The sequence below is a fragment of the Lynx rufus genome, unplaced genomic scaffold (assembly GCF_022079265.1).
Source record: "Lynx rufus isolate CCGP_SWC_20201006 ecotype Redwood Valley unplaced genomic scaffold, mLynRuf1.p SCAF_16, whole genome shotgun sequence".
Taxonomy (NCBI): Eukaryota; Metazoa; Chordata; class Mammalia; order Carnivora; family Felidae; genus Lynx; species Lynx rufus.
The window spans coordinates 21,770,263-21,783,234 of record NW_025814830.1 but is presented as its reverse complement, the minus strand read 5'-3'; the positions used below and the strand labels follow the sequence as shown (position 1 = coordinate 21,783,234).

Here is a 12,972-nt window from a genome sequence, read left to right as displayed (position 1 = left end):
CCTGTCCTTGTCAGAATACCTTCACAACTTTAGCAGTAAGACGCAGTCTACTATCCAAAAACTTCATGGCTGTTCATCTCCATGAGTGGGACCTATGTATTTCTAAACATTCAGTCCTGAGCCATAAGACCTGAATCTTAAATGACCAAAAAGGAAGACCATGGAAATGGTGTGAGGTTACTGATTTATTATTTCTTTATCAGCAAATACAACAATAAGCTTTTAAAATTTTTATATAACAAAGTAAAGACTAAGGATGTGTATTTTGAAAGACAAGAACATATAAGACATACACCAGAACCTATAAAAATAGCCAATTTCAATTAAACACTTAGGATTCCCACTGTGGTTTATGGAAATCACTTAATATGCCATATCTATGCACCTGTAAAAAGGAACTTCCTCAAGAAATTGGTGAAATATGAACTGGAAGGGAAGAAAGCTATGAAATCAAGAACTGAAAGATGAAGAATAATTCTTTTTAAAGGACTTAATATGTAGGCATATCATTGTTGGTAAAAAGTAACTAATAAAATCCATAGGAAAAAAAAAGGAACAAAACAGAAAACAGGAACAATTTTTTTCATCTTTTAAAAACCACCTCCGGGGCACCTGGGTGGCTCAGTCAGTTAAACATCTGACTTCGGCTCAGGTCATGATCTCACAGTTCTTGAATTCTAGCCCTGCAACCAGCTCTGTGCTGACAGCTCAGAGCCTGGAGCCTGCTTCGGATTCTGTGTCTCCCGCTCTCTCGCTCTCTCTCTCAGCAATAAATAAACATTTAAAAAAACATTAAGAAACCACTGTAATCAAGGCATCCAAGGCCTATTGTGACAAAAATGAGAATAAGTGTGAATTTATTAAAAACACAAAACTACAATGAACCATCAAAAAGCATTTACCAATTTTTCAAGACCACGTATGTAACATACATTTTCCGTTATTTGTTTTCTGCTCAAGGATTTGAAAATAAGCCCCCCTCCAAATACATAACAGACATCTCCTAACTGTGTTTAAGTGCTTACCAGTAAAGGGGCGCCTGGGTGGCTCAGTCAGTTAAGTGTCTGACTTCAGCTCTGGTCATGATCTCATGGTTCGTGGGTTTGAGTACCAGATCAGGCTCCATGCTGATATCTCAGAGCCTGGAGCCTGCTTTGGATTTTGTATCTCCCTCTCTCTCTCTGCCCTTCCCTGCCTCACGCTCTGTCTCTCTCTCTCAAAAATTAATACACATTCAAAAACATTAAAAAGTAAATAAAAATAAAAGTCAGTCTGTTGAGTCAAAAATTATGTAGTAAATGATAAATGGATTCTAATCAAGGGGGCCACATTTTCTGAATCTAGACTGATGACAGAGTCAATATATGTGTTTTCATGACCTAAAATGGACTGAGTGACCCACACACCTGGCACTGCGTCCTGTGCTAAGTGTCAAACAGAGATAGACATATAATACATGGTTTCTGCATCAGCTGCTCCCTACCTTTGCCCACTCTCCAATTTATTTTTTACTTAGTAGCCAGAGGATCTTCATAAAATGTTACTCAGTCTTATCACTGTATTACTTCAAATTTTCAATAGCTTTCCCTCTCATTTATAATAAAATCCAAGTATCTTCAAGGCTTCCAGTGCTCTGCCCATCCCAGCCATCTTCTCTCTCCTATTCCTGTCATTCACAATGCTTTGTCCTTTGGTCTTCTCAGTGCTCCTCAAATGTCCATCTCTATCAACCCCCAAGGTCCTAGCCTAGAATCCTCCTCACCCTAACTTCCTATTTGACTCCTATTTTCTCCTTCAGCTCAAATGTCACTTCCATAGAAGCATTCACTAATGTCCCACATTAATGCTGCAGGAGATGAGGAGCTGGTGAGTGGTATAAAGCAAAGGAGTAATGGTTAATTCTTTATTTTAGAAAAATCATCCAGACAGGAACTTGTACAATGGACTGGCTAGAGGTGATATGAGGGAGATGACAGCTATAGGCAGCAAAGTTAAGTAGGAAACAACTATAAGAGTCTCAGAGAGAAACAGAGATCGTATGTATATAAGAACACTAAAGTCATCTGTGGCTCTGCATAAAGTTCCATTGGGCCATGAGCTCTCTAAGACCACTATTATATATTACAAACTTCCTATGACATTAGAGAGACCCCATAAACATTAGTTAATTCGAAATGAGTGTGAGAACATCAGTGAACATAACCAAGATACAAACAATAATCACTGTCATTCATTTATTGAACACTTAGGCACTATGCATAATGAAGAAGGGGAAGGCAGCGGTGGTGAGGAGCAGTGGCTCTGCCAGAGTTTGTACTTTATGAGTTTACATCTCTGTGTTTTGGTTTTTTTCAAGAGCTAGTATCTATGTCAAAGGATTGTTGTGAGATTTAAATGTAAAGCACTGAAAAGAACACTGCTTGTCACATGTCAAGTACTTAATAAAAATTAGCTACTAATAAAAATTAGTCACCGCTGTCATCAACATCATAATCATTATTTTTATTATTAGTACCACTACTACAATCACCAAGTACTTCAGAGACATTTCATCTTCACAAAAGAACTTAGGAAGGATATACTATTATCTCTACTACACAATGAGGGAAAGTAGGTACAAAACCAGTTTGCAAAGTTTTTAAGCATCATACTGGGATCTGAGCCTAGTACTATGAGTCTAAAGTTTATATATTAAACACATTATGACACTGTCTCTCAAAAGGGGCAGGAGGGACTCAGTGTGATAAGTAATATAATTTTCTAAGCCATATGATTTACTGAACATTTACTATGCTCTAAGAGTTCTTCTAGGCTCTGAAGCATACAAGAGAAACAAAACAGGTTAAGTCTCTTCTCTCATGAGACAGGCAAGATAAGAGAAAAATATCAAACAGCGAGAAGTCCACCACAGAGATTCAGAATTAAGAGTGATGTGTCTGGGAGTCACTTAGATTAGATAGGCAGAAAAGGCCTTTCTAAGGAGATTTAAATTTAAGATGAGAACCTAAAAGACAATCAAAAGGGACAAGCACAAGGTACCAAACAACAGGATAGAGAGCTTTCCAGACAGAGGAAATAGCTACTACAGAGAGTTTAAGTGAAACAAAATTGTGTCTTAAGCAAACAAAGCAAGTCAGCATGGCCAAACAGCAGTGGGGGAGGAATGGAGTATTCCATGAGATGACAGAGGCAGGCAACAGCCAGGTGCCTTGGGGTCACTCAAGGGAAAGGAATGTGGATTTTATGCCTAAAGGTAATAAAGGATGATGGGAAAGTGACATGATCTGAATTATGTTTAAAAGAAGCTATTCACTGCTGGATGGAAAACAGATTGTAGTAAGACAAAAATGTGAATTCTTTCCAGGCTATCTCAGTAGTTTAGACCAGAGATGAAAGTGCTTTAACTAGAGAGGCAGGAATACAGCTGGAGAAAAATAGACAGATTCTGGTGTACATTTCAGGAGATGGAGTACAAAGGATTTACAAATGAACTGAATAAAAAAGATGAAGGAAAAAGGGTTAACCTCTGTATTATAATGGTTTAGTTTACTGAGGTGATGAAAATTAGGGGAGGTACATGTTTGGGGTAGGAACAGGAGTTAGAAATAAGAGTACAGTTTTAGCCAGGTTTCATTTGAGATCCCCATCATATACCCATCTGGAAATGTTCAGTAGGCACCTGGATCAGAATCAGGAATCCTGGAAGTTCCTCTTATCCTTTCTCTTGCTTCATATAAGACTGAAGATACAGAAAACATCAAGAGGAACATAGACTTTAGAATGCATAATGTGAGTATTCTGTAACAATCTACAACAGTGAGACAAGACCTTGTACTCCTCATGAAACTATTTCACTTATAGAAAATAAAGCATCATCTCTGCTGAGGATAATAATACAAAAAGAAAGTAAGCTTTAAGGTCAATGAGATTCATGCCAAGAGAGTTAACCCATATCATGTGGCCTCTATTTCTTAAATCTTACAAGATTATAGGGCAGGACCTACTAAGAAGAGATCGGAGCTCCCAGCAGGATACAATTTATAACTGTTTCTGAAAATTCCATCCTATCTGAAGGGAATCCATTGCATACCCAATACAAGACAAAAGTAAACCCTAACTGTACATAAAATAATGACTTCTCCCTGCTGTCAGACAGGAGTTTCCATGGAAACTATCTATCACAAAGAATTTCCTTAGATTTGTGATTATTGACAAAAACAAAATAGGCTTGGAGTCAAATGAGAACTAGATTCTGGGTAATCTGATTCAAGCTAATTGTCTTTTAGTGTGACAAGTTTTCTTAATCAAATGGCTACTTAGAAGGTAGATATCAAAATGAGAGAAACAAACAACCTTATCTGTTTTTGTGTGAGTCTTACTCTTAAATAGCTATCAGCAATATTGTAAAAGACCGTGTTAGGAAAGATAAGAACTAAAATTTATTGGGCAGCTATTAAATATCAAGTGTTTTGCACAATAATCCTTCCAGGCAAGTTTTAATACCCTTAAGTTTTATAGAGGAAGAAGCCAGTTCTCAAAGATGTAGAGTAACTTGCTCAAGATCAAACAGATAGTAAGCAACAGAGCCAGGAGGAGATTCAGGTTTAGCTGAACACAAAACATGTACACTTACCTTAGGCTTTTTTAAAAGGGGCTAAAACCCACAATGGTCCAGGAGCCCAAGCCTATGGTCTCTTTAAGCTATAAGAATCTTACTGATTAACTACTGAATTAGGCTGAAAACAAGGCTATAATGTATAAAAAGAAGAGACATGTAAAATAAAGAAAGAGACATGTAAAAACCAAAAGAACCAAAAAAGAAATAAGTAAAGGCAAAAAGTAAAGTCATGCTGATAAACTCACTTAGATGTTAATAAATTTAGGGAGCCAAGATAGAGTTGTGATATTTCATTTTAAGGAGTAACTTTTAAAATTATCATTTAAGAATAAAAGTAAAAATGCCAAGACATTTCTTAGCTCATAACAATTATCTCAAATAATTTAACTGCAATACCAAAGTGACTGCTATTGCTGCGTAACTCTGTCAACCTAACATATTGTGTAACTGTAGTAGTCACATGGAAAATGAAAGCAATCTGAGGTACTGCATGCTACACTCCTTCCCTAATTAGTTAATTATTTTCATTATGGAATTTGCCTATAAATTCATTGTCTTGTACATTTTACTCCAAGGTTCTTTAGATTCTTTAAAGAGAAACCTGGACCTCCACATTATCTCTTTGGATTTAAGCAGTCAAAACAAAAGAAATTCAACCAAAGCACACACTGACACATCAGCAGTCAGAGCACTACTTAACAAGCATGCACACACATAAACGCAGGACACACACTAAATTCAGTGAAGAGTAGAAACAAAGACAAAATAGTAGAAATAAATCCAAAAGGAATAAAGAGGGTTACAATGCATAAACCAATCTAGGTAACACGGGAAGTTAATTTTCCAAAATCAAGGTACTAGCTTCCATTTTTGCTAACACCGAATAGTGTCTAGCCAAAAGTACCAGGGAAAAGCTCCGCTGTCAACTGAGAACATACTTTTAAATAACTGTTAAATGAAATTATTCCTTAAAACACTCTCCTACAATAGTAATGTCCAAAGAACCATAATAGAAGAAAACAAATCAAGTCCAATGCAATATTTCTCAATTAGTAAATAAACTATAAATGCAAACCACTCTATATATTTATTTTAACAGATGAAAGATTTAAGGATTTTTTTAGAGCCATTACTAAGTTTTGGTTAGGGGGACCCCCCCCCAAAAAAAGGTGTAAATGTTGAAAGTAATTTATAAGAAATCAGTTCCTTTAAATGGCTTAAAACTATGAAGTTTAGTATATTTCTACTTTGTTTCTTGGTGCATTCTATTTCAATTTAATAATATGGTACTGGAAACGCTTCTTCTGTATGCCTTCAAACACTCAAAATAATGTTAAAGTACAGTTCTTAGGTTTTGAAATTTTCAGAACTGTTGATGCATAAAAGCATATCTTTAGTATTCTGTTTCCCTATAACTGCTGAATGACTTTGCTAAGTGCTGGAAACCCACCAAGCCCTTATTAGGAAAGCCTAGATAGAAAAAGAGTCCAGTGCTTAAAATACAGAAAACACAGTCCGAAGATATATGTCCTCTTATTCTTAGTTCAAAGATCAAATCAGTAATCAACTGGCAATGTTACATATACCATTTTGTTATTTAGCAGACGACAACTGAAGATAAGGGTCATTTTGGGGCCTTAATAAAAGCTTTCCTTTATATCTGATTGTGATTCTTCTTTAAGCTCCTTCCTTTTTCATGATTTTCCTCCTCAATCTTGCCAAAACAGGATTTAAAATCTAAATGGAAATAAAAGGGGAACCACTGTCAGGATTTAGGCAGGCTCATCTCACATTTACCTGTTAATGAGTCCTGAGGCTCTGCTTAAGGCATATTTGAGACAAAAACCAGCCTCTTGACATTAGGCTTCTGCAGAGTGTTCCCTTAATGAACAGGTTTTAAATGGCCAAAATGAAACACAACCTACAGAAAAAAGCCCTAAAGACTTTAGTTGTCATTTTAGCTCTATGGCCATTAAACAAAGGCCTTTTCTTCCTCTGTAAAGGTAGACTAGATACATCAAAAGACCTGAGTTCCTAATGGGAATACAAAGGTGGTCTCTCTTGGATGCATGAACTTCCTTGAAATTGTTTTCAAAATCCTGGGCACTCATCAGGGGAGCAATCAGCTTTCATCAAGCTTGCTAAGGGTCTCATCAATATGACTGTCCATGTTCGTCTAAGAGCCATTATGCAAATGCCTCCTCCAGCCCTTATACCAAAAAGCCATGGGCTGGAAGGCAGAGCAATGGCCTTGAAACATGATAGTCTAGAGACCTGGGGCAAATTGCTTCACCTTTGTGAGCTTCCATTTCTTGTCTATGAAATTGTATGTAAAAATACCTCTTTCACAAGGAGTTGATAAAGAGTAAATAATTGTAACCCTTACCAAAAACTGCTGATTTATAAAAGTTATCTCCATTATGCAATAAGACAATAATCACTGAAGAACCTTTTTAAGTACCCATTTTACAATTGAGTGTCCCAGTTACTGAGGAACTAACCCTGGTCAAACAGAGCTGATGTAAAGACAGGTTTCCAGTCTGCACTTCTCATGCCCTACACAACTCCACTACAGGCCACATTCAACACACAGTACAAACCTGAGCCTAATAACAGCAGAATTGGTACTCGGGCTTGGGACCACCAAAGAGGAAATAAAACCGAAATGACATTATGTGGTGACATCAACCTTCAGAATCAAAGATATCTAAAATTACCAAGTGACCCTTTTGGGGTCTACACACTTACCAGACCTTAAGAAAGCAGGTGGAGAAGAGACGATGGCATCAGGTGAGTTGGCCATTTCAAATTGTTGACTCTAATCATAAGCGTCGCAGGCTAAACTAGAGCAATTTTCAAAACTGTTTAGTGAAGGTTAGAAGCAATCAGCGTTAGATTAATTGAAAGCAGTGTGAGCAGTTATTAACATGATGCAGTGTGCAACAAAGGCAATAATTGAGGTTCATTTTAATTTTATTTTCTTTTTAATGACTTGAAAATTTGATTTTCTTTGCTTTGATAAATTACATTTGCTTATATGGATGAGGCAGGAAATACATAATATCCACTTATTAACATTACATAAGAGTGGCATCCTCTATTGAACAGTGCAGTGATTATGCTACTATGTAACAATGCTCAGAACTTTGCAGTGACATCTATATCAGAGCCAGGTTAGCCCAAGTTTCAAACTAAGCTGAGTTTATATATTCTTCTAAAAGTAACAAACAGAATCAGATTGGTTGTTTTCAATGACATAGGAAGTCAAGGATTCATTCAAGAAACTATATAGTCAATACCTTACAGAGTTAGAACCAGAAACCTCAATGAATTTGAATGACTTCAAATGGTATCTCTTACTACAATGATATAAACAATATAGGAACATCCAACATTTATACTATGCATTTAACTACTTTGCATATGAAACTGGACTTAAGTGACTGCATTCAAGAAAAGTTAAATAAAAATTTGAGTTTTTTTCTCACTTAAGAAAGAGAAGGTAGGTTTTCAAAGCTCACTGTTATGACATGCAATTCAGAGAAAATAAAAACTGGAAAAGAAAATAAATCCTATATGCTTATTAAGAGGAAAGAGAAACGCTGTAAAATAGATGTGGAGGGCAGAGCTCAGTTCCCTGTTAAGAAAACTCAGGTTACTCTCTTTGACCAGATATTATCAATCCAATTCCCTTTATAGCCCAAATAAACACATTGTTAGCAGTCAATCAATACTTCAATATGACACAAAAATTTTAAGTGTGAAACACAAATATATGACTATACCAACTAACTATATTTACTCTTAAATGTACTAAGGACTGTTAAAAAATTCTCTCATATTTCTGTGGTAGTTTTGCTATAATCTAAGTAAATAAGTGCAGAACTTTATAAATAAAGTTTAAAAACATAATGGATATTAGCAACAAAGATTGGATGAATTTCTCCTGTATTATTTATGAAATTAGATACTTTATTCAAATTTAAAAAAGGAAAACTACACAAGGGACAACCAAGAACTTCATAAATTGGGTAAAACCCCAAACATAATGGGGGCATATTAGCTGAGAAAAAAAAACCCTCTAGGGATCAATGCAAATGCAGACTTAGTTTTCTAGGGCTATGCCTTTCCTTAACAGTAGCATCTTTCAACACTGACAAATAGTAATGTCAATCCTTTAAAAGGGAAGATTAAATGAACACTTGTCATCCCACCATCTTTTGTTTTGTAAGCACACTTTTAGCTCAAGATTACATACAGCCAGCCAGACACGAGGTAAGTTTCAATCCTGTCTCTCAGAGGACTGATGGGCCCTAAGTGCTAACTTCAAAGACGTGACTTTGCAATTTGAACAAGTCAGTTCAGGACACTTCCAACTGTAGTAACTGCCTGCGCAGCGTCTTCTGACCTCGGTGGCTTTGGATTTGGGAGGCACAGCTGGGAACTATGTGTCCTGAGGCCACTTGCCCAGGGAAGGAACCCGCTTCCTCCAGAGCCCTTAAGCACACTCAACGTGACCCCCTTCATAGCCTAAGGCCCTGTCTGCACTCAATTTCTGCCACATAGTAATCGGCTAGGGCTCAGAACTTGTGAAGAACATAAAAGGGAGATATGAAATAAAGCAAAACTTTTTTGCTGGCAGTTTTCTAGGACCAGATCATAATCACATCTAAGAATGAAGCTATTTGATTTTTGAGGGACGACCCACTGTCTTTCCCAGGAACCTGGCAGCCGCCTTATTTCTAAAGAGTAAAACTCCAGCTTTGGTGGACACCACCACCTAATTTCTGAGCGAAACACACACGAAATAGCGTTGGGGAAAAACACATGTAGTCGGGGGCACCACCAATTTGGGAGGTGGAGGTAAACATGAAGAGGAAGGCCGGGACCGCAGTCTGCTTTCTAAGGGGAAACACGCGGGCACAGGTTCAACTCCAGGACCCCGACCAGCCTCCCGCCCAAGGCGCTTGAGGGGGAACACCACCCTGGTGCAGGGGAGGGGGTGTCGCCCCAGCCAGCCAAACCTGAGCGCTTGGCCCGGGCTCTTCGCTCCAACACCTTCCAGTTCCCTTCAGCCATGAGCCCTGCCGCCCCCACCATCTCTCTCAGGCCGCCGCCTTTGCCACCGCCCCAAAGGCCTACTGTCAGCTCCGCCCGGCCGGCCCCGCCCCCACGCACGACACTGTCGGGAGGCGCGCCGGCCGGAAGTGAGCGCAGGGGCGATTTTCGACCCAGCTTCACGGCCTCCCAAGAGTCAGAGGTGTAGTTCTAAGGGAAAGTGAGAGGGGAGCCGGTGGCGGCTCGTACGGGCGGGGAGGCTGTGCCCTTTCTCTCTTGGTCGGCAGCACGGTGCTTTCCGGCTGCCGTCAAGCGCGGCACTGGGCCGGAGGGCGGGGGCCGAGGGGCTGCCATGGCGGCGGCGGGCCGGCTGCCGAGCTCCTGGGCACTGCTGGTGCTGCTGCTTGGGGGGCTCGCACTGCTGGGAGTCGGGCCGGTCCCGGCGCGGGCGCTGCACAACGTCACAGCCGAGCTCTTTGGGGCCGAGGCCTGGGGCACCCTGGCGGCCTTCGGAGACCTCAACTCCGACAAGCAGACGGACCTCTTCGTGCTGCGGGAAAGTCAGTGCTTGCCCGGCCCTCCCTCTGTCCGCTGTCCCTGTGCCCCTCCCGGTGTACCCCACACCCTTAGCCCGGATGGCCAGTCTTCCTGCATTTCCCAACCCTTCTCTCCCGACCCTGTCTGTCCCTTTATCTCCAGCATCCTTTGCAGTTTGCCCGTTCTCTCCATGTTTTCCAGCCCCTTGTCCTGACACCCCACAGTTTTATTTACCCACATAAGTCCTGGAAACACCCCAGTTTTGTTTTTTTTCCTGAGAAGCCGTAGGCCTTCACCCATGTACCCCCCTCCTCCCCATGGAATCACCTGCCTTTCAAAGTCCTTCCTGATTCCCAGGAGTCTTTGTAGCTTGCCTCTGCGTTCCCTCCTAAAGTCCTTTCGTTCCTTCCTGCTTTACTTCTTCAATTCTCCTTCCCCTTTCATAAACTGGAAAAGATGCAACTTGACAGTGTCTTCTCATAGGGGACTTTTACCTACCTCATTTGCCTTATTCACCTGCCCCTCCTCTTTTTCATGGTCCCAGCTTTCTTTGAACCTACTCCCCACTCCCCACCGCCCTAAACACTCCACAGCTCACACAAGCATTTTGCAGGGACCACTGATAAACTCAGTGTCTCCTTGGGAAAAGATTCTCAAACTGTAGATTCTTCTCCCTCCTGAGCTGTCTAGTCTTTCATATGCACCTGACCTTTTCCTCACTTTGGTCACCACCGTTGTCTTCCAAATCTCTGCTTTCCTTGTCAACTCGAGGTTCTTAGGAGTTCTTTGCTTCAACTAAACATCACTAAACAAACTTTACTGTAAATTTTGATGCTGACCACGGGTATTAGAGGGTCTTAGCATTCTTTTGAGTACCCACAAAACTGGGTAGGTCAAGGCCTTGAAGGAAGGAGGTGAAGCAGGTTTATACAGAACTCAACTAACAGGATCTTGGCCTAGGTTTCTTGGACTCTTGCCACAATACCAGAACCCCCTGGGGACCCTGTATATTTTTCCTGTCTTTGTATGACTATGTATCTATTGCAAGAAAGGTGCACACTATCAAACCCCTAGCTACTCCATCCAAACTGGATGCAGAGACTCTCCTCTTAACGTTAAAGATGGCTTGGGTTTAATTAAACCATTTCAAAAGTCTGTTCAGTGAATCCTCCTGAATGCATCCAATGAGTTCCAAAGATGCACCATCCTGGGGAATGGTTCCATAGGAGCCACAAGAGGAGGGTCTTGGAGGATTCATCTTTTTCTTCTTAAGTATGCAGTCATGTCCTTGTTACTAGTCAGATACCTACAGTAGGAGTTCCTGTGTCCTTGGTGTGATGCATCTGTGTGATGAACAAAACAGCTTATAAGGGGTCATGTTCTTGGGGAAACAAGGCTTGACATATACTATAATTAAAAGGTATGTTCTTTACATGGTTAAGTCAACTGATCTGATTCCTGGCAAAAAGCCATTGGTTTCAGTTTGTTTTGACCAACTGTTTATCCTTCCTATTTCTCTGCTACTTTTTTAACATTGAATTTGTGATATACTATTAAGTATCTCCATTCCATTAGACATGTAGGACTCACCTTGAAAGGGCATAGTAACTAGAGTAAAATAAAAGTGTTTTTGTTAAGAACAGCACCCAGAAAGCTTTTTGTAACTACTGATTGGAGGTGTTACCTAGAAACTTTTCTCTAATATCATACATTCGCTTCTTTTAGGAAATGATTTAATCGTCTTTTTGGCAGACCAGAATGCACCCTATTTCAAACCCAAAGTAAAAGTATCCTTGAAGTAAGTACAAATGTATCTGTTCCTATAAAAAACAATCATTACTGTAATGATTGATATGTAATAGCTAGTTGGGTTGTCTTTGAAATCAATTTTATTTAACTGTGTTGACACAAAACCACTAGTTATGAGGTGTGAGTAGCAAGTAATTAGTTAGGAAAAATAGTGAATATACCAAAGTTTAAAAGTCATTTACTTTTGAAAACAAATTAATAAATTTGAGTAGCTCACATCTGTTCCTGCATAAACACCCTTCATTCTCTAGCAATATAGTACCCCTTCATGAATGTGTTGGGGATTGTCCCTCATCCTGAGTGTGCCCATGGGAACACAGGCTTGTCAGGTCAACTATGTATTGAGGGTGAGGGGGGGCTTCATTTGCACTGGGGAAGAGGTGTTCTAATTTCTTTTTGTTTGTTGACTTGTAGGTGATGAGTTTTTTAAGGTTTATTTTGAAGGAATTTAAATCAAACAGAAGTCTTTAAATGTTCAAATAATAGTTCTTTCATTTATATGACTGGCATTGCCTGAAACTCAGTGATCTTCAGTAGTGAGCCAGCACAGTTTTGAAACATAGAAGCAAGGATTGATTGCTGGATGGTTCAAGGAAGAAGAAATGAGTTAGTGCATACTAAGGTGGAAGCTTCCAGAAAGTTACAAAATTTCAGTGACCTTCAGTACAATTTAGGTAAGGGCTTTCAAGTTTGGCGACACAGCATTAACAAGATGGCAGTAAGCATATTGTGAAGAGGAGGTGGAAAGATTTACCTAACAGAAGTGTAGGGTGTACTTTGGAGAGTTTTGGACCAAGAAGATGAGATTAGGGCATACTAGGAGCCTTCATAAATATCAGAAAGAGTTTGAACCCAATCCCATGAGAAGTGGAGAATGATAGGTTGTTGTTTAAAGGAGAGATGAAAAAACAACAACAGTATTTTAAGTTTATTTACTTGTTAACCATGTG

The 12,972-nt window shown here is 39.6% G+C and overlaps 2 protein-coding genes across 8 annotated transcripts in view; one reads left to right on the top strand and one right to left on the bottom strand.

The window, feature by feature from the left end:
* The window catches only part of PHKB (phosphorylase kinase regulatory subunit beta), a 269,916-nt gene extending 260,160 nt beyond the window's left edge, over positions 1–9,756 (bottom strand). The window contains exons 1-2 of one of the 6 annotated variants that reach the window (XM_047078349.1): positions 9,643–9,728; positions 7,367–7,479 (exon numbers count right to left, since the gene is read on the bottom strand). In XM_047078349.1, the coding sequence (XP_046934305.1) occupies positions 7,367–7,421 (55 nt within the window). In that variant the 5' untranslated portion in view covers positions 7,422–7,479; positions 9,643–9,728. The other 5 variants (XM_047078350.1, XM_047078351.1, XM_047078353.1 and 2 more) reach the window with 5 other exon arrangements.
* An 80-nt stretch (positions 9,757–9,836) lies between these two features.
* ITFG1 (integrin alpha FG-GAP repeat containing 1) overlaps positions 9,837–12,972 on the top strand; it is a 349,315-nt gene continuing 346,179 nt past the window's right edge. Inside the window, exons 1-2 of one of the 2 annotated variants that reach the window (XM_047078355.1) lie at positions 9,837–10,236; positions 11,939–12,011. In XM_047078355.1, the coding sequence (XP_046934311.1) occupies positions 10,029–10,236; positions 11,939–12,011 (281 nt within the window). In that variant the 5' untranslated portion in view covers positions 9,837–10,028. The remainder of the gene's footprint in view (positions 10,237–11,938; positions 12,012–12,972) is intronic. The other variant, XM_047078354.1, reaches the window with a different exon arrangement.